This window comes from Ostrinia nubilalis, chromosome 30 (assembly GCF_963855985.1).
Source record: "Ostrinia nubilalis chromosome 30, ilOstNubi1.1, whole genome shotgun sequence".
NCBI lineage: Eukaryota > Metazoa > Arthropoda > Insecta > Lepidoptera > Crambidae > Ostrinia > Ostrinia nubilalis.
Genome location: NC_087117.1, coordinates 4,875,115 through 4,901,474, shown reverse-complemented (window position 1 = coordinate 4,901,474; position 26,360 = coordinate 4,875,115). Strand labels below are relative to the sequence as shown.

Below are 26,360 nucleotides of genomic sequence, written 5' to 3'. Positions count from 1 at the left end.
TAGCAAGTGACAGGACCTTACTCTACAGTGGCGCTAACTGGTGAGCGCTAAAACGATAGCCCTCATTGATTATTACTAAACTATGTTTGGAAATGCATGAACTATCATGTAGGTAGGTACTAATTTATTTTTTACTATTTAAAAACATAAGTAGGTCAAGGGATCGACTTTTTTGAGACGGATTTATGTCACCAACACTGGAAATGTGTTATAAATTGTAAGTTTTTCGATTTTTCAAATGCATTTTTCGAGTAGTTGGCAACATTTGGGAAAGTCGGGTTGTATGGCGCGATTATGTAGTTTTTCAAGGAGTATTGTTTGGAAGTACAAAAATTTCCAGTGCTGCCATACTTTGGGAGATTTGGTCCAAAATGAAAAAAATGGAAATAATGACTACCGGTAAATTGTTTTTACAGGTAGGCCAGTAGAATTAGATTTTAAATCGGAAATAATTCCTACAAAACATTTTATTGCTTTAATGGTTTCATTGGTTGCCCATTCATTTTTGTGTTTAATTCTACTGGCCTAAGGAATGTGTGCAGATAAGTCAAATTAATGACATTTGACTATTTTTATCTCGATCACCTGGCAACACTGGCAGTTTCGGGATCACAAAATTTTGGGACATGGGTGGTTTTAATGAATTGTTTCACGGGATCGGGTTAAGTTAGAAAAAAAGTAAAAATTGTAAGCAGTATGTTCTGTTCACAATATTTGGACAGTTTACAAACTCGCGAGTCGCGAGTTACATTGTAATCTAACGGTTTTTACATTCTTACGGTGATATAAATAAGGCAACTTCACACCCATTAAATTAATAATTTTAAACTACTATTTATAAAATTGATCTATTGTGAAACGAATTCTTTGCTAGAATCGAGTCTTGATACTAACTATGAAATAAAAACTCTTATAACGTCTAAATAAAACCTACTAACTTGAAAAGGGACAATTCAAAAGGCATTTTTACGTCACAATAAATATTTTTTATGCCAATTAGTTTAAAACTATTTTGAACCGTCTCTTTTTGGTCATATTAAACTAAATGTCGGTCAAATTATAACATTTTAGGCCTATAAAACTTTTTATCATTACGAATTATATTTTTTCAATTTGTAACTACGTAATTTTACGAAATTAAGCATTCTCATACAATATGGACTACTATTGGGGCTCTTTCCAAAGGCAACATCATTTTTTGCGGAATCAAAGTATGTCAATTAACTAGTACTAACTATACGTCTAAAGCCTGGTCCGTGAGCACATAGAATTTTGTCCAATGACCCCAAGCTACCCATCCTTATCGCTCGCGCGTAATTATATTGCTGTCGCGACTGTGCGACGGGCGCCCGCAGTGAGTGTGCGAGCGCGACAGCAACATAATTACGCGCGAGCGATAAGGATGGATAGCTTGGGGTCATTGGACAAAATTCTACGTGCTCACAGACCAGACTTTACCAATACCATTAGATGATTTAAAATTACAGGCCTGTATATCTATGGTCGGTCATCAACTCCTGGCGTCGTTGATTGTCTCTGGCACCTTCACCTCCAATCCGTCCAAGTCTTTGGTCAGCTCAATCTGGCAGCCGAGGCGAGAGGTGTCTGTGAGACCGTAAGCTAGATCCAGCATATCCCTTTCTTCGTCGGTAACTTCTTCTGGTAAACTGGAAAGTATTTATAATATCGTTAAACATTATAGCATGTATGATAAGTGAAGGCTCAAGGCACACATCACAGAAACTAAAGGGAGATGTGACAAGGGGGCGGGGCTGGTGTCGCAGCAATATGCCCAAAAACAGAACACAATGCTCGTGACAGCAATGATGACAGCAGCGACGTCATAATGTAAACAGTTTACATTGCTTGCGTAATATTAAAGATTATTCGAACGTTGAGTACTGATACCACAGTGGGTAATGAGCATATATATTTTTGATTACTTTGTGTGTGTGAATTTCTAATGCGACACTGAGTTTCGAACTCAGCGCATTAGTTGGCTCAAGGTCACCCAAAGGGCGATGGAGCGGGCTATGCTCGGAGTTTCCCTGCGTGATCGAATCAGAAATGAGGAGATCGGAATGTTGAGTAATGACAACACTAAACATTTATTTATGGTTTAGAGTTTAAAAAGCTAGCTCAAAGTCTATGGTCACTCTCTGTAGAAAAATGGCCGACTGAAAAGTTTTGTTTTGATGTGCTCCGTTGTAATTTATATTTTGCATGTGTAAGATTGCAATAAACAAGCAAGTTGAAATAAATAATCATGGCGCTTTATTAATTAAACCCCATAACAACAATAGTTATGGGCCCAGAAGAATTTGTCACAAGAAATTAAGTTCAATCGCATCCACGAGTGGAGGACATTGTTGGAAAGGTTTATGGTACCGAAAATTACATCTACGAATATCATCGTCATCATGTCGTGTTCGAAAGACAACAGATATAACATTGCACAATTCAATGGGGAAGGATTTTCGAATTGGGCTTTTAGAATGAAAAGTATGCTAAATGAGGAAAATTGCCTGGGCGCTGTGATTGACGAAAATTTCTCCAAGAAAGCCGAAAATAAGAGCCTCGAAGCAAGGGCACAGGCTCTAATAATTAGCGCAGTGGCTGATAGTCATCTTCAATATGTACGCCAAGAAAGTGCATTTAAAATGTACAAAAACTTAGAGGAAAACTTCAAAGAAAAAAGTACAAGAGGAAAATTGTTTTTGAGAAGACAGCTGAACGAAATAAAGTATCTAGAGAGCAAACCACTGAAAGAACATTTTACCAAAATTCAAGAAATCTGCACTCAGTTGGAGGAGGCAGAATCAGTTTTGTCAGACGAGAAAAAAATTAACTACATACTTTTATCTATGCCAAAAAGCTACGAGGGCGTAGTCACCGCATTAGAGACAATGGGAGACCTGAAACTGAGCACAGTCATGGAAAGACTTCTCGCAGAGGAAGAAAAGAAGAAAAAGTTTAATGAAAACAACAAAGAGACGAGCTCGAGTGCCTTCAATTGTTACAACTGTGGGAAGCCAGGCCATAAGAAATACCAGTGCAGAGGTCGAGGACAAGGAAACAATTATTCTACAGGGCGAAATTATACTACTGGATCGGGACAAACATATAGAGGAGGAAATAACAATTCAGGAAGAGGATTCTACAATACAGGACGAGGATACTATACTGGACAAGGATACAATACAGGACGAGGACAAGGATACAACAATACAGGACGAGGACAAGAATGGAGCCATGGCCGAGGGAGAAACTACCAGAGTCAAGAACGGAGAGAGGAGAGTAATTATACGGAAAATAATCCTAGTGCATTTGTGAGTGAAAATAATCAGTGTGAAGAAAGTGTGCAAAAATATAAGTGTGCAGAAAAGTATTGCGAACTACAATTTTGTGTGGACTCAGGGTGTTCAGATCATTTAGTTAACACAAGAGAACATTTTGTGGACTATATACAATTAACAAAACCACGTCTCATTGCTGCTGCCAAAAATGGTATTAATTTACAAGCAATAGGAATTGGCAACATAGAGGTAATTAGTAAGGTAGGCAACAGGCAATATAAATGCATAATTAAAAATGTTTACTATGTCCCTGACTTAAGAAAAAATTTATTGTCTGTATCAAAAATGGAAAATGCTGGTTTGACTGTCAGTTTTTCTCAAGGTAAAGTAAGAGTTTTTGAAAAAGATTACATACTAATGATTGGTAATAATTCTGAAACTTTGTACACAGTGAATGTTTTAGTAACTTCAGTAAAATCTTGCCATTTAATTAATAAACCTGATGTAAATCTTTATGAATTGTGGCACCGACGTTTTGGTCATTTGGGTTCAAGTAATTTAAATTTATTGGCGAAAAATTGCATGGTAAAAGGTTTATCGGACTTAAAAAATAAAACGACACAGAGTGATTTATGTGAATCTTGTTTATTGGGTAAAAGTACTAGACAGCCATTCAATCATAAAGGCTATAGAGCCAAGAAACCTTTAGAATTAGTTCATACTGATGTATGTGGTCCAATTTCACCAACCACTTGGGATGACAAAAATTATTTTGTCACTTTTATTGATGACTTTACACATTTCACTATGGTATTTTTGATAAAACATAAATCTGAAGTTTTCAAAAAGTTTTTATATTATTATAACATGGTAACTAAACATTTTAATAGTAACATTTTAAAATTGAGAATGGATAATGGGCGCGAATACTTGTCTAATGAGTTTAGGGATTTTTGTAACAGAAATGGAATAGTCATGCAGCATACAGTACCTTATAATCCGGAGATGAATGGTGTGGCGGAGAGAATGAACAGAACCCTCATGGATAAAGCGAGAACAATATTGATAGATGCAGGAATGAAAAAAGAATTTTGGGGAGAAGCAGTATTATATTCTACGTACGTTACAAACAGGAGTCCAGTTGCAGGAAGAGATACTACACCTAGTGAATTATGGGAAGGAAGAAAACCTGATGTTTCGAATTTGAGAGTATTTGGATCCATTGCTTACAATCACGTTCCTAAAGAATTGAGGAAGAAATTGGATGACAAAGGCAAGAAAATGATAATGATTGGATATAATGTAGGAGGATACAAATTATTTGATGAAGAAAATAACATGGCAGTGACGGCAAGAAATGTGATATTTGATGAAAACCTAAAGAAACCGGAAAAGACAATTTTTATCCCTGACTATACAGAGTGTGAAAATGAAGAACAGAAACCAGACAGAACAGGAGGAGAAACTAGTATAGAGAATGAAGAAGAAAAGAACCAAACTTCTGAAAACAATGAAAATGAGCAAGAAAGTGAAGAACTGGAAAAGGAAGAACAAGAAAGACAAAAAAGGAAAAGACAGAAACCATTATGGCAGAAGGACTATGTTGCGGATTTTGACGAAGAAAGTGATGAAGCTCTATTTGCATTATTAAGCAGTCAACATGAAGATACACCGGTAAGATATGAGGACATTGAAGAGAGAGAGGACAAAAATGATTGGTTAACAGCTGTAAAAGAGGAACTTATAGTTTTAGAAGAAACGGAGACATTTGAAATCGTACCAGAACCGAAAGATAAGAAGATATTAGATGGAAAATGGGTATTTACAAAGAAAGAGACAGAAAGAGGTAAATTATGTAAAGCTAGATTAGTCATTAGAGGTTTCCAACAGGAAGAGAAATTTGAAGACATCTATTCACCGGTATTGAAACTACAAACGTTAAGGACATTGTTATCAGTAGCTGCTAAGAGGGATTATACTATACACCAAATGGACGTGAAAGGAGCCTTTTTGTATGGGAGGATTGACGAAGATGTATACCTAAAACCACCAAAAGGAATGAATGTTAAAGAAAATTGTGTACTCAAACTCAAGAGATCGTTATATGGACTGAAGAAATCACCTAAATATTGGTATGAAAAATTCAATGAGACTATTACTTCTTATGGTTTTAAACGCTCGGATAATGACTATTGTTTATATATTAAAGGGGAAACATACTTACTTTTATACGTAGACGATCTATTAATTCTTGGACAAAATATTAAAGATATCAATTCAGTAAAAGACTTTTTGAAAGCTCAATTTAAAATGAAAGATTTAGGGGATAATAATTTAACTTACTTGGGTATTTCTATAAGAAAGAGTTCTGAAGGAATTTTTATTGATCAGTCAAAGTATCTTAAAAGAATTTTAAAACTGTTTAATATGTCAGATTGTAAAGGCTGTAACACACCTATGGATCATAACTTTAAATTTGATGAAAACTTGGAAATTGACTTGTCTTATGAAAAACAATGTAGATCTCTCATAGGTTCTCTCATGTATGCAACTGTAGGATCAAGACCAGATTTAGCTACATCTGTCTATTATTTAAGTAGATTTCAATCAAAACCTAATGCCGAACTTTGGCGTGCTTTAAAGAGATTATTGAGATATGTTAAAAAGACAATTAACTTTGTATTACTTTATACTAAAAATGACTTAAGTGAACCACTTGTTGGATATGCAGATGCTGATTTTGCTAGAGATAATGATCGAAAGTCAACATCTGGATATTTATTTAAAGTTTATAACAATACTGTTGTATGGAAATCTAAAAAGCAAAGTAGTGTTGCACTTAGTACAACTGAAGCTGAGTATGTTAGTTTGTGTGAATCTGTAATGGAAGCTTGTTTCATGATTAAATTACTAAATGACCTAAATGTAGATGTTCCAACTGTAACTATTTTTGAAGACAACCAGAGTACAATTAAATCGTTGAAAGGTTGTGATATAAAGCGATTAAAGCATATTGATGTAAAATTTAATTTTGTTAAACAAAAGGTTGAAGAAAATTTGATAAATATTGTTTATGTTAATTCTAAAAATCAGTTAGCTGATATCTTAACTAAGCCTTTAAGTAAAAATGTATTCTATAGTTTAATTGAAGGTTTGGGACTGTATGAATATGTAAATAAATGTTTATGTTGAGGAAGAGTGTTGAGTAATGACAACACTAAACATTTATTTATGGTTTAGAGTTTAAAAAGCTAGCTCAAAGTCTATGGTCACTCTCTGTAGAAAAATGGCCGACTGAAAAGTTTTGTTTTGATGTGCTCCGTTGTAATTTATATTTTGCATGTGTAAGATTGCAATAAACAAGCAAGTTGAAATAAATAATCATGGCGCTTTATTAATTAAACCCCATAACAACAATACGGAAGGAGAACCAAAGTGACCGATATAGCCTGCAGAATTGCTAAAATCAAGTGGCAGTGGGCGGGGCACATAGCTCGTTAAGCTGATGGCTGTTGGGGCAAAGTTCTCGAGTGGCGGCCGCAGGCCGAAAGACGTAGCGTGGGCAGGCCTCCCAATAGGTGGACCGACGATCTGGTGAAGATTCTGGATGCGGGCAGCGCAGGACCGGTCGTTATGGAAATCCTTGGGGGAGGCCTTTGTCCAGCAGTGGACGTCATTTGGTTGTACCAACGATAAGTTAATAGAAATAAAATAGTTCTGTAAAGTTTAATTAATTTCTAGTAAGTTTTTGCGTGAAAGAGTAACAAACATTCATCCATTTTTTATTTTAATTTCTTCTTTGAGTTTCGTAACTGCATGTCCACAAACGTCATCCAAAATTACGAAAATCTAAATTGTCAAAACTTTGAAAACTGAATAATGCAGTATTTACAAATTACCCTTTATTTGGAAGAGAATAAGGATACTTTTGACTTTAATAATTCAGCTAACGGGTCATAAATATTTGATAAGTTATTTATGATTCAAAAGAAAGAATACCGTTTTAGTACGTCAGTATATGAATAATGGATTGTTAGGAAATAATGGAAATGCATACATCTGTAGCTCCGGAACAAATAAATCTATTTATTATCTGGAAACATTTCCAAAGTTGAGTTGGCACAACCATTATACAATTTAGCATGTAATAAAGTAATATTAGCAGGAAGGCACTGGATGCAGGCTGCCTGCTACCAACCGGTCAATATGGAAATCATTGGGGGAGGCTTATATTCAGCAGCGAACGTCCTTTGCCTAAAATGATGAAATGATGACAGCAACTAATTCGTAGTTTTTAGCCTCCCTTTAGGTGATTATCACACTGCACCGCGCTCCGCCGCGGTCCGCGCGCGTACATATAACGAATCCCGCGCGCAAACGCGTTGTCAGTGTGTTGTGCCGCGCGTGTTTTCTATACAAACTGAGTTACTTGCATATAATGATTAAATCTGTCATCCCGCGTACCGGCGGAGCGCGGTGTAGTGTGATAATCGCCTTAGTCAGTGGGAAGTGTAGACCAAATACTCCATTCGCCTCTGGTAAATAAGAGAGGGTCGTGCTCCAGCAGTGGAGACTAAATGACTTGCCGGGCTAGGATGCGCGCCGTATTAAAATCTTACCAATGATTTTAGACTAGTGATGCAACGAATACGAATATTCGTATACGCCGAATAGTAGATATTTACCGAATATTCGTATTCGGTGAAATAATAATAACAAATACATACTTTCTTTAAATTTGTCCCACATGTGTGTGTCGCCGAACACTATTCCGGAATTTGTCAGTCAATAGCAGGTCGATTGTGTAAGTATTATTTTGTTTTGTGATTAGTTACAAAGAACAACGATATAATAACAAAAAAATGCCATTTGTAAATGTTAATTACTAAAACATTAACCACAATAAAAGAGTTAAAGGACATCATCCACGTTTCATATATTTTTGGTCCAAAATCAAAAGTGCCGGCCAACAAAAAAAAGTGCTGTATTCTGACAGAATACGTCTGCCTTAGCATTTGTTACTATGGCACCAAAGCCGTAGCTCCACTGTGCGTCGAGTATTTGAGATCTAAAAGTCATCGACTATTCATACATTTTTTGTTCAAAATCAAAAGTGTCGGCCAATAAAAAAAAAAGTGCTGTATTCTGACAGAATACGTCCGCCTTAGCATTTGTTACTATGGCACCAAAGCTGTAGCACCACTATGCGTCGAGTATTTGAGATCTGAAATTCATCGACGATTCATACATTTTTTGTTCAAAATCAAAAGTGTCGGCCAATAAAAAAAATTGCTGTCTTCTGACAGAATACGTCCGCCTTAGCATTTGTTACTATGGCACCAAAGCTGTAGCACCACTGTGCGTCGAGTATTTGAGATCTAAAATTCATCGACGATTCATACATTTTTTGTTCAAAATCAAAAATGTCGGCCAATAAATAAAAAAAGTGCTGTATTCTGACAGAATACGTCCGCCTTAGCATTTGTTACTATAACACCAAAGCTGTAGCACCACTGTGCGTCGTAGTATTTGAGATCAAAGTCAGTCGTTTCATATATTTTTAGAACTCAAATACTACGATGCACAGTGGTGCTACAGCTTTGGTGCCATAGTAATAAATGCTAAGGCGGACGTATTCTATCAGAATACAGCACTTTTATTTTTTGGCCGGTACTTTTGATTTTGGACCAAAATGGATGATGTCCTTTATGAGTATTTCATGATAATGTAGAGATAATCGTATTCGCCGAATAGTAGATTTAATATTCGTAAAAGTAGTATTCGTTGCATCACTATTTTAGACCTCTAAATGTATGGGCATATCATGTAAAATCATTAGCTTATCGCTGCGCGCATCTTAGCCCTACTGATGATGACACAAAATTAATTTACCTGTCATAGTCCTTCTGTTTTAATATAACGTGACACGTCGAGCACGTCAACGTGCCTTCACAAGCACCAAAGCCTTCGATGTTCAGGTCGTTGTTTACAACCACGTCAAGTAGTGTGTCTCCGACTTTCCCTTCTGTGTCTATCCGTTTGCCATCGTGCAGGGTGAATGACACTTTGACCCTGTAAGAAAATATTTATTTTAGAAAGAAGTTACTACTGGGATGGTGAAGTAAATGAGGACCTGTGCAATTTCTACGATAAATGGTAAAAGATTACAGAGCACAGATCGAAATGGGACTTACAACCATATTCACAAAGATGCTTTAAATGAAGAAGTAAATCGAACACACAGTGTTGAATAGGGTTCTGTGAGATCTCATAGTAATGTTTGTAAATTTGGACGTTATTGTTAGATGCCAACTTTGGGTGGCTGTGTTAGCTTAGAAAGAAGTAGGGAGTCTAAATCTTCCTTGATTTGCTTTATGTCTGGTTTAGAGGCCTCCTTTAGTGAAAATTTAAATATGTCCTGATAATTATGATGAATAAGTTCTATCACTGGATTTGAAAGAAAGAAAAAATATTTATTTGGTACTAAAAATAGAATGATACACATTGTATTTGATTTGTCTCATATTTGGGGTATGTATCATGAGTACAATCCTATTTTAAAAGGATGCCAACGATTTCAGTCAGTCAATGAAAAATGTTACTGAAGAGAGAATAAATTACTTTTAAAGTTTTATTTAAGACTGAAGTTGGTTAAAATCATACAATTACTGCTTACAACAAGATCACCGCAATAAGTACCAAAATAATTAAATTATATTCAATCAAGTGCAAAACCAACAACTTTTAGATAGGAGCTGATAAGGTTTAATGGGTTGGAGTATAGGAAACGGGGCGCTATGGGGCACGAGACTTAGAAAAATTTTTATGAAAAAAATTTTTTTTTTGAATTTTTGGCTTTTTTTGCCGGGAATGTTTAGAATAGATAAAAATAAGACTAATCTTCAGATAACTTTTTTTTCTAGGACCAACCGTTAACTTTCTAGAGCCAATTAAAAGTGCGCTATCAACACTTAGAATAATTTCGACGAGTTTTTTTTTTCTTCAATTATTTCTTGTTTTCTTGCAAGAATCGCATAGAAGACGTAAAAAAAAGCACAAAAGCTTATATGGTCTACCTCTCTAAAACAAACGCTTTCAGATTTAGAGCCAATTAAAGGTGGCTTCCGACACTTAGAATAATTTCAATCAAAATTTTTTTTCCCGAAAGTGGCGATTCTTTTGATGCCATCATGTAGGGGACCTCAAACCAAGAAAAAAAGGTCATGTACTTCATCCCCGTAGGACCAACCCCCGACCCTCTAGAAGCGATTCAAGTTTTACGGTTTTTCCAAAAAGTTCTAATTTTCGCAAATCTATGCTGTCATCGCTTAGAGGATGTCGAACCAAGGAGAAAAGGTCATGTAGCCCACCCCCGTAGGACCAACCCCCTCCCGTGTAGAGACGACTGAAGTTCTAAAGCGTGCTTGTATAGGAACCGGGGCGCGACACTTAGAATAATTTCGATCAAAAAATTTTTTCCCGAAAGTGGCAATTCTTTTGATGCCATCATGTAGGGGACCTCAAACCAAGAAAAAAAGGTCATGTACTTCATCCCCGTAGGACCAACCCCCGACCCTCTAGAAGCGATTCAAGTTTTACGGTTTTTCCAAAAAGTTCTAATTTTCGCAAATCTATGCTGTCATCGCTTAGAGGATGTCGAACCAAGGAGAAAAGGTCATGTAGCCCACCCCCGTAGGACCAACCCCCTCCCGTGTAGAGACGACTGAAGTTCTAAAGCGTGCTTGTATAGGAACCGGGGCGCGACACTTAGAATAATTTCGATCAAAAAATTTTTTCCCGAAAGTGGCAATTCTTTTGATGCCATCATGTAGGGGACCTCAAACCAAGAAAAAAAGGTCATGTACTTCATCCCCGTAGGACCAACCCCCGACCCTCTAGAAGCGATTCAAGTTTTACGGTTTTTCCAAAAAGTTCTAATTTTCGCAAATCTATGCTGTCATCGCTTAGAGGATGTCGAACCAAGGACAAAAGGTCATGTAGCCCACCCCCGTAGGACCAACCCCCTCCCGTGTAGAGACGACTGAAGTTCTAAAGCGTGCTTGTATAGGAACCGGGGCGCGACACTTAGAATAATTTCGATCAAAAAATTTTTTCCCGAAAGTGGCAATTCTTTTGATGCCATCATGTAGGGGACCTCAAACCAAGAAAAAAAGGTCATGTACTTCATCCCCGTAGGACCAACCCCCGACCCTCTAGAAGCGATTCAAGTTTTACGGTTTTTCCAAAAAGTTCTAATTTTCGCAAATCTATGCTGTCATCGCTTAGAGGATGTCGAACCAAGGAGAAAAGGTCATGTAGCCCACCCCCGTAGGACCAACCCCCTCCCGTGTAGAGACGACTGAAGTTCTAAAGCGTGCTTGTATAGGAACCGGGGCGCGACACAGAATAATTTCGATCAAAAAATTTTTTCCCGAAAGTGGCAATTCTTTTGATGCCATCATATAGGGGACCTCAAACCAAGAAAAAAAGGTCATGTACTTCATCCCCGTAGGACCAACCCCCGACCCTCTAGAAGCGATTCAAGTTTTACGGTTTTTCCAAAAAGTTCTAATTTTCGCAAATCTATGCTGTCATCGCTTAGAGGATGTCGAACCAAGGAGAAAAGGTCATGTAGCCCACCCCCGTAGGACCAACCCCCTCCCGTGTAGAGACGACTGAAGTTCTAAAGCGTGCTTGTATAGGAACCGGGGCGCGACACTTAGAATAATTTCGATCAAAAAATTTTTTCCCGAAAGTGGCAATTCTTTTGATGCCATCATATAGGGGACCTCAAACCAAGAAAAAAAGGTCATGTACTTCATCCCCGTAGGACCAACCCCCGACCCTCTAGAAGCGATTCAAGTTTTACGGTTTTTCCAAAAAGTTCTAATTTTCGCAAATCTATGCTGTCATCGCTTAGAGGATGTCGAACCAAGGAGAAAAGGTCATGTAGCCCACCCCCGTAGGACCAACCCCCTCCCGTGTAGAGACGACTGAAGTTCTAAAGCGTGCTTGTATAGGAACCGGGGCGCGACACTTAGAATAATTTCGATCAAAAAATTTTTTCCCGAAAGTGGCGGTTCTTTTGATGCCATCATGTAGGGGACCTCAAACCAAGAAAAAAAGGTCATGTACTTCATCCCCGTAGGACCAACCCCCGACCCTCTAGAAGCGATTCAAGTTTTACGGTTTTTCCAAAAAGTTCTAATTTTCGCAAATCTATGCTGTCATCGCTTAGAGGATGTCGAACCAAGGAGAAAAGGTCATGTAGCCCACCCCCGTAGGACCAACCCCCTCCCGTGTAGAGACGACTGAAGTTCTAAAGCGTGCTTGTATAGGAACCGGGGCGCGACACTTAGAATAATTTCGATCAAAAAATTTTTTCCCGAAAGTGGCGGTGCTTTTGATGCCATCATGTAGGGGACCTCAAACCAAGAAAAAAAGGTCATGTACTTCATTCCCGTAGGACCAACCCCCGACCCTCTAGAAGCGATTCAAGTTTTACGATTTTTCCAAAAAGTTCTAATTTCCGCGTGAAAATTCATTTGTCACAGATCGTCATAAATTACAGCCTATGTTATTCTGGATTATAAACAATAATATTACTGTAAAGTTTCATCAAAATCCGTTCAGTAGTTTTTGCGTGAAAGAGTAAAAAACATCCAGACATCCATACATCCAAACTTTCTCATTTATAATATTAGGTAGGATAATACTGTAAAGTTTCATCAAAATCCGTTCAGTAGTTTTTGCGTGAAAGAGTAACAAACATCCAGACCTGACATCCATACATCCAATTTAGCATTTATAATATTCAGTAGGATTACTGTAAAGTTTCATCAAAATCCGTTCAGTAGTTTTTGCGTAAAAGAGTAAAACACATCCAGACATCCATACAACCAAACTTTCTCATTTATAATATTAGGTAGGATAATTACTGTAAAGTTTCATCAAAATCCGTTCAGTAGTTTTTGCGTGAAAGAGTAAGAAACATCCAGACATCCATACATCCAAACTTTCTCATTTATAATATTAGGTAGGATAATACTGTAAAGTTTCATCAAAATCCGTTCAGTAGTTTTTGCGTGAAAGAGTAACAAACATCCAGACCTGACATCCATACATCCAATTTAGCATTTATAATATTCAGTAGGATTACTGTAAAGTTTCATCAAAATCCGTTCAGTAGTTTTTGCGTAAAAGAGTAAAACACATCCAGACATCCATACAACCAAACTTTCTCATTTATAATATTAGGTAGGATAATTACTGTAAAGTTTCATCAAAATCCGTTCAGTAGTTTTTGCGTGAAAGAGTAACAAACATCCAGACCTGACATCCATACATCCAATTTAGCATTTATAATATTCAGTAGGATTACTGTAAAGTTTCAATGAAAATCCGTTCAGTAGTTTTTGCGTAAAAGAGTAAAACACATCCAGATATCCATACATCCAAACTTTCTCATTTTTAATATTAGGTAGGATAATACTGTAAAGTTTCATCAAAATCCGTTCAGTAGTTTTTGCGTGAAAGAGTAAAAAACATCCAGACATCCATACATCCAATCATCCAAACTTTCTCATTTATAATATTCGTAGGATATTGTTGTATTTATTAATATTGAACCCTATTTACCGATTCAGCAGGTCTACACTAGTATGTAGTTACGTCTCTAGTTAATAGACAAATCGCTCTATGTCGCCATCTTGTTGTCTGTGGTAATCTCTCTGCAATAAAACTGCGTCTGCTAAATTTAAACTATTTTTATTTAAATTCATCAGGTTATGGGCCCAGGCCACCTGATTTTTGCATAAAAGTGAACAGTGGAATAAAACAAATAGTTTAACAGTTAGTAAATTGAGAAATACGCAAAAATATTGCAAAAATTTTCACGTGGTTCCATCTTTAAAAATCAGCAAAAATGTCGTCAAATAATACAATGGCGTTAATCGAAAAGCTGACAGGACGAGATAATTATCCCACTTGGAAATTCGCAGTCCAAACATATCTCGAACATGAGGAACTTTGGTGCTGTATAACGGCGAAGGAGCCTGTTGATTCCAAACTTGACACGAAGGCCAAATCGAAAATAATTTTACTTGTACATCCTATCAACTACGTACATATTCAAGAGGCCAAAACTGCAAGAGAAGTATGGAATAACCTCGCCAAAGCGTTCGATGATAACGGTTTGACACGCCGTGTTGGATTGCTAAGAGATCTGATCACAACCACTCTTGAAAGTTGTCTGAACATAGAAGACTATGTGAACAAAATAATGACCTCCGCACACAAGCTAAGAAACATCGGGTTTGAAGTGAATGACGAGTGGCTTGGCACTCTATTACTCGCTGGCCTGCCCGAAGTGTATCAGCCGATGATTATGGCACTCGAGAGCTCTGGTGTAAGAATAACAGCCGATTCCGTGAAGACTAAGCTTCTGCAAGATGTCAGAAACTCTGAGTCTAGCGCACTGTTTGTGAAAAACAAAGGGAATCAGGCGCAGTATGTCAAACAAGGTCAAACTTTCGATAAGAATAAAAGTGGTAAAGGCCCAAGGTGCTTTGTGTGTAATAAATACGGGCACATAAGCAAAAACTGTAGAAACAAGCAGAAGAAAGACGCAAAATCAAGTGAGAACTCCGATTCTGGTTATGTCGCAGTGTTGTCTGCATCCACAAACAACGACAGTAACTGGTACATTGATTCTGGAGCGTCAATGCATATGACCAAGCACCGTGACCTACTGTATGATGAAATTCTACCTCCGATTTCCACAATAAGAGTGGCCAATGACATGAAGCTCTCCGTAAAGGCCTGTGGTAAGGTGAATCTGAATGTGGTCAATACGCAAGGTAAAATAGAAACTATCCAAGTACAGAATGTGCTGTATATTCCAGAGCTGGCTACCAACCTACTCTCAGTTGGTCAAATCATTAATAGTGGCTGTAAGGTAGAGTTTGACACGCAAGGTTGTAAAGTACTAAACAAGACAAAGAAACAAGTTGCGGCGGCTACCAAAGTAAACAATATGTACAGGCTAAATACACCTAGAGCTTTGGCATACATATCTGCTACTATCGAAAATGATTGTTATCTATGGCATCAGAGAATGGCACATTTGAACTTTGAAGACTTGAAGAAAATGTCAGAAAGTACTGGAATAAAATTAGAAAACGCAGATAAAGTGACATGTGTATCATGCATGGAAGGGAAACAGACAAGATTTCCATTCCCTTCAGAAGGTTCAAGAGCAAAAAGGAAGCTAGAACTTATTCACTCCGATGTCTGTGGTCCAATGGAGGTACCATCTCTTGGAGGTGCTCGCTACTTCGTAACCTTCATTGATGATTATACCAGGAAAGTTTTTGTATACTTAATAAAGAAGAAATCAGAAGTATTTCAAAAATTTCAAGAATTTAAAGCGTTTGCTGAAAATCAACTTGATTCGACTATAAAGATCTTACGCTCAGATAATGGTACAGAGTATCTAAGCAATGAGTTTCAAAACTTTTTGAAGAAATCTGGAATTTTGCATCAAACCTCAGCTCCGTACACGCCTCAACAAAACGGCTTAGCAGAGAGAATGAACCGTACATTGCTGGAAAGAGCTAGATGTATGCTGTTAAATGCAAAACTTCAAAAACAGTATTGGGCAGAAGCAATATCTACTGCATCCTACATTACAAATAGATGTCCTACAAGAGTTTTGTCTTTTGCAACACCGGAAGAAATGTGGAGCAGTAAAAAGCCAATTCTAACTCACATGAAAGTATTTGGTTGCGAAGCATTGGTTCATGTTCCAAAAGAAAAATCAAAGAAATGGGATACAAAGACAGAGAAAATGATATTTGTTGGATACAGTGAACAGACTAAAGGATACAGGCTTCTGGATCCCAAAACGAAAAAGGTATTAATAAGCAGAGATGTGGTCTTTTTAGAAAACTCAGTTAAACAAGACTATGTAATATTACCTTTATCGGATTCGGCTTCAAGAAGAAAAAGTGAAGAAACTGTCATGAATGACACTGTCATTTCTGATTATGACACAACTGAAAGTTTTGATACTACAAAAGATGATTCAAATAATGATTTCTGTTCAGATGAATGTTCTCAAGAAAATATAGATAAAACAGAAATTATGTCAGGAGTAATTACAAGATCTAAAGCGAGAATGAACAAAATGCAAGGTAATACATATATATGTACAGATAACAAGGTATCAGCAGAACAAGTCCCACAAACATACAATGAAGCAATATCTTACTTATGCATCTGGCAGTGGTAAGCAGACCAGATATTATGTATGGAGTCAGTCTGGTGAGTAGATATCTCAATTGTTTTGATCATACACATTGGAATGTTGTCAAGAAAATAATGAAATACTTGAAAGAAACCAAAGACTATGGTTTGTGTTATAAAACATCACAGCAGAACCAAGTAGAGGCATACTGTGATGCAGATTTTGCTAAAGACACGTCTACAAGAAAGTCGTTGACGGGATATGTGTTTATCAAAAACGGCGCAGCAATAACATGGGCAACACAACGTCAGCAAAGCGTTGCACTTTCCACCACTGAAGCGGAATTTATGGCCGCCTGTTCTGCGACAAAAGAAGCTTTGTGGTTGAAGAGACTGTTATTAGATATTGGTAAATTCAATCAGGATTCAATTTGTTTGAATATAGATAACCAAAGTGCAATTTGTTTAATCAAAAATATTGATTACCATAAGCGTTGTAAACACATCGATGTCAAATATAATTTTATAAAGGAGAAATATGTAGAGAAACAAATTGATCTCAATTATGTTTGTACTAAGGAGCAATTTGCTGATGTATTCACTAAAGCTTTACCTAGAGACAAGTTTCAGTATCTTAGAAATAAAATTGGTATTAAGAAACTTGCACGTTACTAAAACTGTTAATTTTTGGTGAGAGTTATTAATATGTCTTTAAGTTTACTTTAGATGCAAAATGTTATTTGTATTGATTTTAAGGTAGTTATGTTTTAAGAACAAGGGTTCAAATTAGGTGAGAGTGTTGTATTTATTAATATTGAACCCTATTTACCGATTCAGCAGGTCTACACTAGTATGTAGTTACGTCTCTAGTTAATAGACAAATCGCTCTATGTCGCCATCTTGTTGTCTGTGGTAATCTCTCTGCAATAAAACTGCGTCTGCTAAATTTAAACTATTTTTATTTAAATTCATCAGATATGTTATTCTGGGTTATAAAAACGACTGCTGTAAAGTTTTATCAAAATCCTTTCAGTAGTTTTTGCGTGGAAGAGTAACAAACATACATCCATCCAGACATCCAAACTTTCGCATTTATAATATTAGTAGGATTAGCGGCCGCCCGCGACTTCGTAAGCGTGGACACAAAATAAGTAATACTTAGTGGTAATAGTACCCCTTACCCCATAAGGTTAGTTTCGTCAAATCATTTCTTAGCGGATGCCTACTTGCCTACGTCATAATAACATCTACCTGCATGCCAAATATTTTCAGCCCGATCCCCGATCCGTCCAGTGGTTTGGGCTGTGCGTTAATAGATCACAATGTTAGTCAGTGAGTCACCTTTGAGTTATATATTTTAGACTAAGTAAGATTAAATAAAGTTTTAGGTACCTATCTACTCTTATTATGAGTTTAAGAGCTACCTATTTAGCGCAGTTGCGAACTCTTTTACTACGTCAAGTAGATACACCTTCAAAATATCATCGGCCATGTCAAAATTTATCGGCATTGAACAAACTTCATGTACCTACCTAGTTTTGACAACAAACAAGTTCAGCAGATGTAGTAGGTATCTACCTATTCACTACTACTTCATATTCAGTTAAATTGCATTGCTTATGTATTATCTATTGTTGTAATGACTACAAATCAAACATTTAGGAGCTGGAGCTGGAGATTATCGGCAGTCAAAAATTTAGGTTGGCGTAATTAAAAATCAATAAATTCGGTCGGTCACAATAATAATATTAAAACAAGTTGTATTCAACTAGCAAAAATTACAAAAATAAACAAACTTTACTTAAAAATCACCTCCGAGATATACTGAAACCATAAAAAAATAAGTCTTAATTCCTAGTCAATAAAGAATATTTCCGCTTGCACTGTCTCAAATATTAAAGTTGGATTGGATTAGGCGCGAAACTAGCTTGAACTCTGACCGGGGTCACGCGATCCGGGCCGTGCATCTGTCTCGCTCTTTGTACCTACGTTTTACTCTTCTTACTTCAGTTGTATCATTCATTCAGGAACTACCCAAGTCTAGACTCTATAGACGAAATGATTGAGTACATTTTTACGCGTAGCGGTACCCAACGAGATTTAAGGGTGACAATCTAAGCACTGTTTTTGTTTGTGAGCGCGCCCGTACGTATGCGTCGTCCCACGCACACACCGACAATATCGTTGCTAAGAAGGACTCACGTGGCTATGCCGCGGATTCTACTATGGCCGCGGCGCTGAACGTAATACCGCGGCCCGCACGTATTTGTTTGTACACAAAACTATAAACCATATTTGAGGTGTAACCTATTAAACAGAAAAATATCCTTCCTTGTCTGTTTCATCATTTTTACCCGTCTGCGCCAGGATTATAATTTTGATAAGTAGAGAAATAAAAAAGTAATACTTACTAGTATAAAAAATACAATCACACGATTATTATTTAATTTGAATAAATAGGTAGGCACATGACTCAATCCCATATTTTACTTAATCATATTTTTTCAAATAAATATTAACATGACATAGGTGATTAAAAAATTTAGTCAGCTCCTAGTCTATCCTACCAAAAATAAATAAAAACTTTATAATAGTAAAGAAACCTGACCCTGATGCTTATCCTACAGGGACAATAAGTTGTTTTGTGGTTTAATGATTTTGTATGAAGATAATTTTTATATGCATTTTTGATGATTGAATAAAATTAACGAAAACGGTAGGCTACTTAGCCTGCATTACCTAGCTAGCTAGATAGGAATGGAAGATTTTTGTAGAACGTAGGCAGTGATGTAGCATTCTATTATTGTGATAGGTTAGATAGAATATTGACCCGCTCGCTGTTGGCCAACTACACTCGACGTCTTCTTTAACAGATGGATAGCGAATAGCGATAAATCCCAATTTAACAGTTTTATATTTATAACCATAAAAGTTGGCTCAAGCGTAACTACCTGTCGCTTTAAAAAGAGACACTGGATCCTTCTAAAGACACATTTTTGGGGTAAAAACCTTTCCTATAATGAAATGAAGTTTAATTAGATCTAGGCTTTAGAATGATACCAATATATTGGTGGGATGTGGGGATAGGTACATAAGTTTGCCGTTTGAAAGTGTTTGTCGCGGGAGGTGCGATTTATTTGACGCGCTTAATTAATCTAAGTTTGACGCCAAGTGTAGCTTCTATCGGACCGCGGCCGCGGCTTCGCTTCTTAGGTACCTAATCCTAATAATTTTATCGCAACACGTGGTAGGTAGGGTCATTGCGCCGGTTCTCGTCACTGTCACAATCTGGTTTTTAGTGTTTTTAGTTTCCGTCCACATCCTTTTAATAGTGGGTAAGTATAACGTATAACACTGTGAAAAAGTGGACGTAAACTAAACTTTTTAAAGTAATAGCAATGAAGATCATATTGGAAGAAAAAAAAAATATCTTTACAAAATATTACTAGGTGTTAGGGTTTCCTATTATTAGTCAACTTCATTTATCTAAGATTTTTGTACAAAAACTTTAATAAACCTTTAAAATAGTGTTTATTATGCTATTAATTAGACATATGCCAAAAACATTACATAAAGTAGCTAAAACAGTAAATAAACTATAATATACCTACTCACCGTGAAAGTTCACCGCCGGCACATTTTTTATAACCCGATGACGTTTTCAGTACCTGTATCCAGCAACAACTTTTGTAGGGTTTTTTGGAGTCACTACTTGTCAAATTACATTTGTATGTAGGTAGAACTGTTGCTTAGATATTATAGATTGCAACAAGTTCAAACTTGCACGGAAAGGTAGCTTTGTATTCAAATTTTACGTACTTGTTTGTGGCAACTCGGTCAAATGGACGAAAACAGGAGCTGGACGGAAAACCAGCGCAATGACCCTACCTACCTACCTAGCTAGGTGGTAATAATATCGTCTCTAAACGGGAGGGGGTTGGTCCTACGGGGGTGGGCTACATGACCTTTTCTCCTTGGTTCGACATCCTCTAGACGATGACAGCATAGATTTGCGAAAATTAGAACTTTTTGGAAAAACCGTAAAACTTGAATCGCTTCTAGAGGGTCGGGGGTTGGTCCTACGGGGATGAAGTACATGACCTTTTTTTCTTGGTTTGAGGTCCCCTACATGATGGCATCAAAAGAATTGCCACTTTCGGGAAAAAATTTTTTGATCGAAATTATTCTAAGTGTCGCGCCCCGGTTCCTATACAAGCACGCTTTAGAACTTCAGTCGTCTCTACACGGGAGGGGGTTGGTCCTACGGGGGTGGGCTACATGACCTTTTCTCCTTGGTTCGACATCCTCTAAGCGATGACAGCATAGATTTGCGAAAATTAGAACTTTTTGGAAAAACCGTAAAACTTGAATCGCTTCTAGAGGGTCGGGGGTTGGTCCTACGGGGATGAAGTACATGACCTTTTTTTCTTGGTTTGAGGTCCCCTACATGATGGCATCAAAAGAATTGCCACTTTCGGGAAAAAATTTTTTGATCGAAATTATTCTAAGTGTCGCGCCCCGGTTCCTATACAAGCACGCTTTAGAACTTCAGTCGTCTCTACACGGGAGGGGGTTGGTCCTACGGGGGTGGGCTACATGACCTTTTCTCCTTGGTTCGACATCCTCTAGACGATGACAGCATAGATTTGCGAAAATTAGAACTTTTTGGAAAAACCGTAAAACTTGAATCGCTTCTAGAGGGTCGGGGGTTGGTCCTACGGGGATGAAGTACATGACCTTTTTTTCTTGGTTTGAGGTCCCCTACATGATGGCATCAAAAGAATTGCCACTTTCGGGAAAAAATTTTTTGATCGAAATTATTCTAAGTGTCGCGCCCCGGTTCCTATACAAGCACGCTTTAGAACTTCAGTCGTCTCTACACGGGAGGGGGTTGGTCCTACGGGGGTGGGCTACATGACCTTTTCTCCTTGGTTCGACATCCTCTAAGCGATGACAGCATAGATTTGCGAAAATTAGAACTTTTTGGAAAAACCGTAAAACTTGAATCGCTTCTAGAGGGTCGGGGGTTGGTCCTACGGGGATGAAGTACATGACCTTTTTTTCTTGGTTTGAGGTCCCCTACATGATGGCATCAAAAGAATTGCCACTTTCGGGAAAAAATTTTTTGATCGAAATTATTCTAAGTGTCGCGCCCCGGTTCCTATACAAGCACGCTTTAGAACTTCAGTCGTCTCTACACGGGAGGGGGTTGGTCCTACGGGGGTGGGCTACATGACCTTTTCTCCTTGGTTCGACATCCTCTAAGCGATGACAGCATAGATTTGCGAAAATTAGAACTTTTTGGAAAAACCGTAAAACTTGAATCGCTTCTAGAGGGTCGGGGGTTGGTCCTACGGGGATGAAGTACATGACCTTTTTTTCTTGGTTTGAGGTCCCCTACATGATGGCATCAAAAGAATTGCCACTTTCGGGAAAAAATTTTTTGATCGAAATTATTCTAAGTGTCGCGCCCCGGTTCCTATACAAGCACGCTTTAGAACTTCAGTCGTCTCTACACGGGAGGGGGTTGGTCCTACGGGGGTGGGCTACATGACCTTTTCTCCTTGGTTCGACATCCTCTAGACGATGACAGCATAGATTTGCGAAAATTAGAACTTTTTGGAAAAACCGTAAAACTTGAATCGCTTCTAGAGGGTCGGGGGTTGGTCCTACGGGGATGAAGTACATGACCTTTTTTTCTTGGTTTGAGGTCCCCTACATGATGGCATCAAAAGAATTGCCACTTTCGGGAAAAAATTTTTTGATCGAAATTATTCTAAGTGTCGCGCCCCGGTTCCTATACAAGCACGCTTTAGAACTTCAGTCGTCTCTACACGGGAGGGGGTTGGTCCTACGGGGGTGGGCTACATGACCTTTTCTCCTTGGTTCGACATCCTCTAAGCGATGACAGCATAGATTTGCGAAAATTAGAACTTTTTGGAAAAACCGTAAAACTTGAATCGCTTCTAGAGGGTCGGGGGTTGGTCCTACGGGGATGAAGTACATGACCTTTTTTTCTTGGTTTGAGGTCCCCTACATGATGGCATCAAAAGAATTGCCACTTTCGGGAAAAAATTTTTTGATCGAAATTATTCTAAGTGTCGCGCCCCGGTTCCTATACAAGCACGCTTTAGAACTTCAGTCGTCTCTACACGGGAGGGGGTTGGTCCTACGGGGGTGGGCTACATGACCTTTTCTCCTTGGTTCGACATCCTCTAAGCGATGACAGCATAGATTTGCGAAAATTAGAACTTTTTGGAAAAACCGTAAAACTTGAATCGCTTCTAGAGGGTCGGGGGTTGGTCCTACGGGGATGAAGTACATGACCTTTTTTTCTTGGTTTGAGGTCCCCTACATGATGGCATCAAAAGAATTGCCACTTTCGGGAAAAAATTTTTTGATCGAAATTATTCTAAGTGTCGCGCCCCGGTTCCTATACAAGCACGCTTTAGAACTTCAGTCGTCTCTACACGGGAGGGGGTTGGTCCTACGGGGGTGGGCTACATGACCTTTTCTCCTTGGTTCGACATCCTCTAAGCGATGACAGCATAGATTTGCGAAAATTAGAACTTTTTGGAAAAACCGTAAAACTTGAATCGCTTCTAGAGGGTCGGGGGTTGGTCCTACGGGGATGAAGTACATGACCTTTTTTTCTTGGTTTGAGGTCCCCTACATGATGGCATCAAAAGAATTGCCACTTTCGGGAAAAAATTTTTTGATCGAAATTATTCTAAGTGTCGCGCCCCGGTTCCTATACAAGCACGCTTTAGAACTTCAGTCGTCTCTACACGGGAGGGGGTTGGTCCTACGGGGGTGGGCTACATGACCTTTTCTCCTTGGTTCGACATCCTCTAGACGATGACAGCATAGATTTGCGAAAATTAGAACTTTTTGGAAAAACCGTAAAACTTGAATCGCTTCTAGAGGGTCGGGGGTTGGTCCTACGGGGATGAAGTACATGACCTTTTTTTCTTGGTTTGAGGTCCCCTACATGATGGCATCAAAAGAATTGCCACTTTCGGGAAAAAATTTTTTGATCGAAATTATTCTAAGTGTCGCGCCCCGGTTCCTATACAAGCACGCTTTAGAACTTCAGTCGTCTCTACACGGGAGGGGGTTGGTCCTACGGGGGTGGGCTACATGACCTTTTCTCCTTGGTTCGACATCCTCTAAGCGATGACAGCATAGATTTGCGAAAATTAGAACTTTTTGGAAAAACCGTAAAACTTGAATCGCTTCTAGAGGGTCGGGGGTTGGTCCTACGGGGATGAAGTACATGACCTTTTTTTCTTGGTTTGAGGTCCCCTACATGATGGCATCAAAAGAATTGCCACTTTCGGGAAAAAATTTTTTGATCGAAATTATTCTAAGTGTCGCGCCCCGGTTCCTATACAAGCACGCTTTAGAACTTCAGTCGTCTCTACACGGGAGGGGGTTGGTCCTACGGGGGTGGGCTACATGACCTTTTCTCCTTGGTTCGACATCCTCTAAGCGATGACAGCATAGATTTGCGAAAATTAGAACTTTTTGGAAAAACCGTAAAACTTGAATCGCTTCTAGAGGGTCGGGGGTTGGTCCTACGGGGATGAAGTACATGACCTTTTTTTCTTGGTTTGAGGTCCCCTACATGATGGCATCAAAAGAATTGCCACTTTCGGGAAAAAATTTTTTGATCGAAATTATTCTAAGTGTCGCGCCCCGGTTCCTATACAAGCACGCTTTAGAACTTCAGTCGTCTCTACACGGGAGGGGGTTGGTCCTACGGGGGTGGGCTACATGACCTTTTCTCCTTGGTTCGACATCCTCTAAGCGATGACAGCATAGATTTGCGAAAATTAGAACTTTTTGGAAAAACCGTAAAACTTGAATCGCTTCTAGAGGGTCGGGGGTTGGTCCTACGGGGATGAAGTACATGACCTTTTTTTCTTGGTTTGAGGTCCCCTACATGATGGCATCAAAAGAATTGCCACTTTCGGGAAAAAATTTTTTGATCGAAATTATTCTAAGTGTCGCGCCCCGGTTCCTATACAAGCACGCTTTAGAACTTCAGTCGTCTCTACACGGGAGGGGGTTGGTCCTACGGGGGTGGGCTACATGACCTTTTCTCCTTGGTTCGACATCCTCTAAGCGATGACAGCATAGATTTGCGAAAATTAGAACTTTTTGGAAAAACCGTAAAACTTGAATCGCTTCTAGAGGGTCGGGGGTTGGTCCTACGGGGATGAAGTACATGACCTTTTTTTCTTGGTTTGAGGTCCCCTACATGATGGCATCAAAAGAATTGCCACTTTCGGGAAAAAATTTTTTGATCGAAATTATTCTAAGTGTCGCGCCCCGGTTCCTATACAAGCACGCTTTAGAACTTCAGTCGTCTCTACACGGGAGGGGGTTGGTCCTACGGGGGTGGGCTACATGACCTTTTCTCCTTGGTTCGACATCCTCTAAGCGATGACAGCATAGATTTGCGAAAATTAGAACTTTTTGGAAAAACCGTAAAACTTGAATCGCTTCTAGAGGGTCGGGGGTTGGTCCTACGGGGATGAAGTACATGACCTTTTTTTCTTGGTTTGAGGTCCCCTATATGATGGCATCAAAAGAATTGCCACTTTCGGGAAAAAATTTTTTGATCGAAATTATTCTAAGTGTCGCGCCCCGGTTCCTATACAAGCACGCTTTAGAACTTCAGTCGTCTCTACACGGGAGGGGGTTGGTCCTACGGGGGTGGGCTACATGACCTTTTCTCCTTGGTTCGACATCCTCTAAGCGATGACAGCATAGATTTGCGAAAATTAGAACTTTTTGGAAAAACCGTAAAACTTGAATCGCTTCTAGAGGGTCGGGGGTTGGTCCTACGGGGATGAAGTACATGACCTTTTTTTCTTGGTTTGAGGTCCCCTACATGATGGCATCAAAAGAATCGCCACTTTCGGGAAAAAAAATTTTGATTGAAATTATTCTAAGTGTCGGAAGCCACCTTTAATTGGCTCTAAATCTGAAAGCGTTTGTTTTAGAGAGGTAGACCATATAAGCTTTTGTGCTTTTTTTTACGTCTTCTATGCGATTCTTGCAAGAAAACAAGAAATAATTGAAGAAAAAAAAAACTCGTCGAAATTATTCTAAGTGTTGATAGCGCACTTTTAATTGGCTCTAGAAAGTTAACGGTTGGTCCTAGAAAAAAAAGTTATCTGAAGATTAGTCTTATTTTTATCTATTCTAAACATTCCCGGCAAAAAAAGCCAAAAATTCAAAAAAAAAATTTTTTTCATAAAAATTTTTCTAAGTCTCGTGCCCCATAGCGCCCCGTTTCCTATACACTGACCGTTTAATGAACTTTTTGAAAGAACTGTTAATTAATTAAAATAAAAAATATTGCAGCTTCAGAGACACCTTTTAAATAGCAATTTTATGAAGAAATTACTTAGAAAGTTGATAAAATGTTATGTACAAAATACCTTGAGAGTTCTTCTGCCACATAACCTACCTACCTTACGAAATGATGAAATAGCCAAAGTTCTACTCACTTCTCGTCTTTTAACGCCAGCCTGGTGGTCGACAGCGGAGCGATGTGTCGAAAATTGTTCAAACTAGTGCCTAAATGGTTATAATTCACTAAATAACTACGCGGACTAGATAGTGTTCTGAATATACTTCTGAACAACATTTTTGTGGCTTATAACAACTTATCTGCGACAACACCGCTCAAGGACTGAGCTTATGTGTTTATTTCACGGAAACAATGGCTAAATCACAATTTTTTATGATAATTATATCAATTTTATCTATTCTAAAACTTGACCCTGAATTGTAAATTTTTTTAGG

General features: G+C 38.4%; 1 protein-coding gene across 1 annotated transcript; it reads right to left on the bottom strand.

Moving 5' to 3' along the window:
• Positions 1–1,031: 1,031 nt before the first annotated feature.
• LOC135086050 (adrenodoxin) lies at positions 1,032–26,360 on the bottom strand. The gene is made up of 3 exons (XM_063980817.1): positions 26,063–26,360; positions 9,189–9,368; positions 1,032–1,667 (listed from the first exon to the last, which is right to left on the bottom strand). The coding sequence occupies exons 1-3, from the start codon at positions 26,200–26,202 to the stop codon at positions 1,511–1,513; spliced, it is 477 nt and encodes a 158-aa protein (XP_063836887.1). The 5' UTR covers positions 26,203–26,360; the 3' UTR covers positions 1,032–1,510.

Coding starts and splice junctions, on each gene's coding strand:
- LOC135086050 (XM_063980817.1), bottom strand. CDS start 26,202: ATGTTGTTCAGAAGTATATTCAGAACACTATCTAGTCCGCGTAGTTAT. Junction 9,369..26,062: donor CTGGCGTTAAAAGACGAGAA/GTGAGTAGAACT, acceptor ATTTTCTTACAG/GGTCAAAGTGTCATTCACCC. Junction 1,668..9,188: donor AAACAGAAGGACTATGACAG/GTAAATTAATTT, acceptor AATACTTTCCAG/TTTACCAGAAGAAGTTACCG.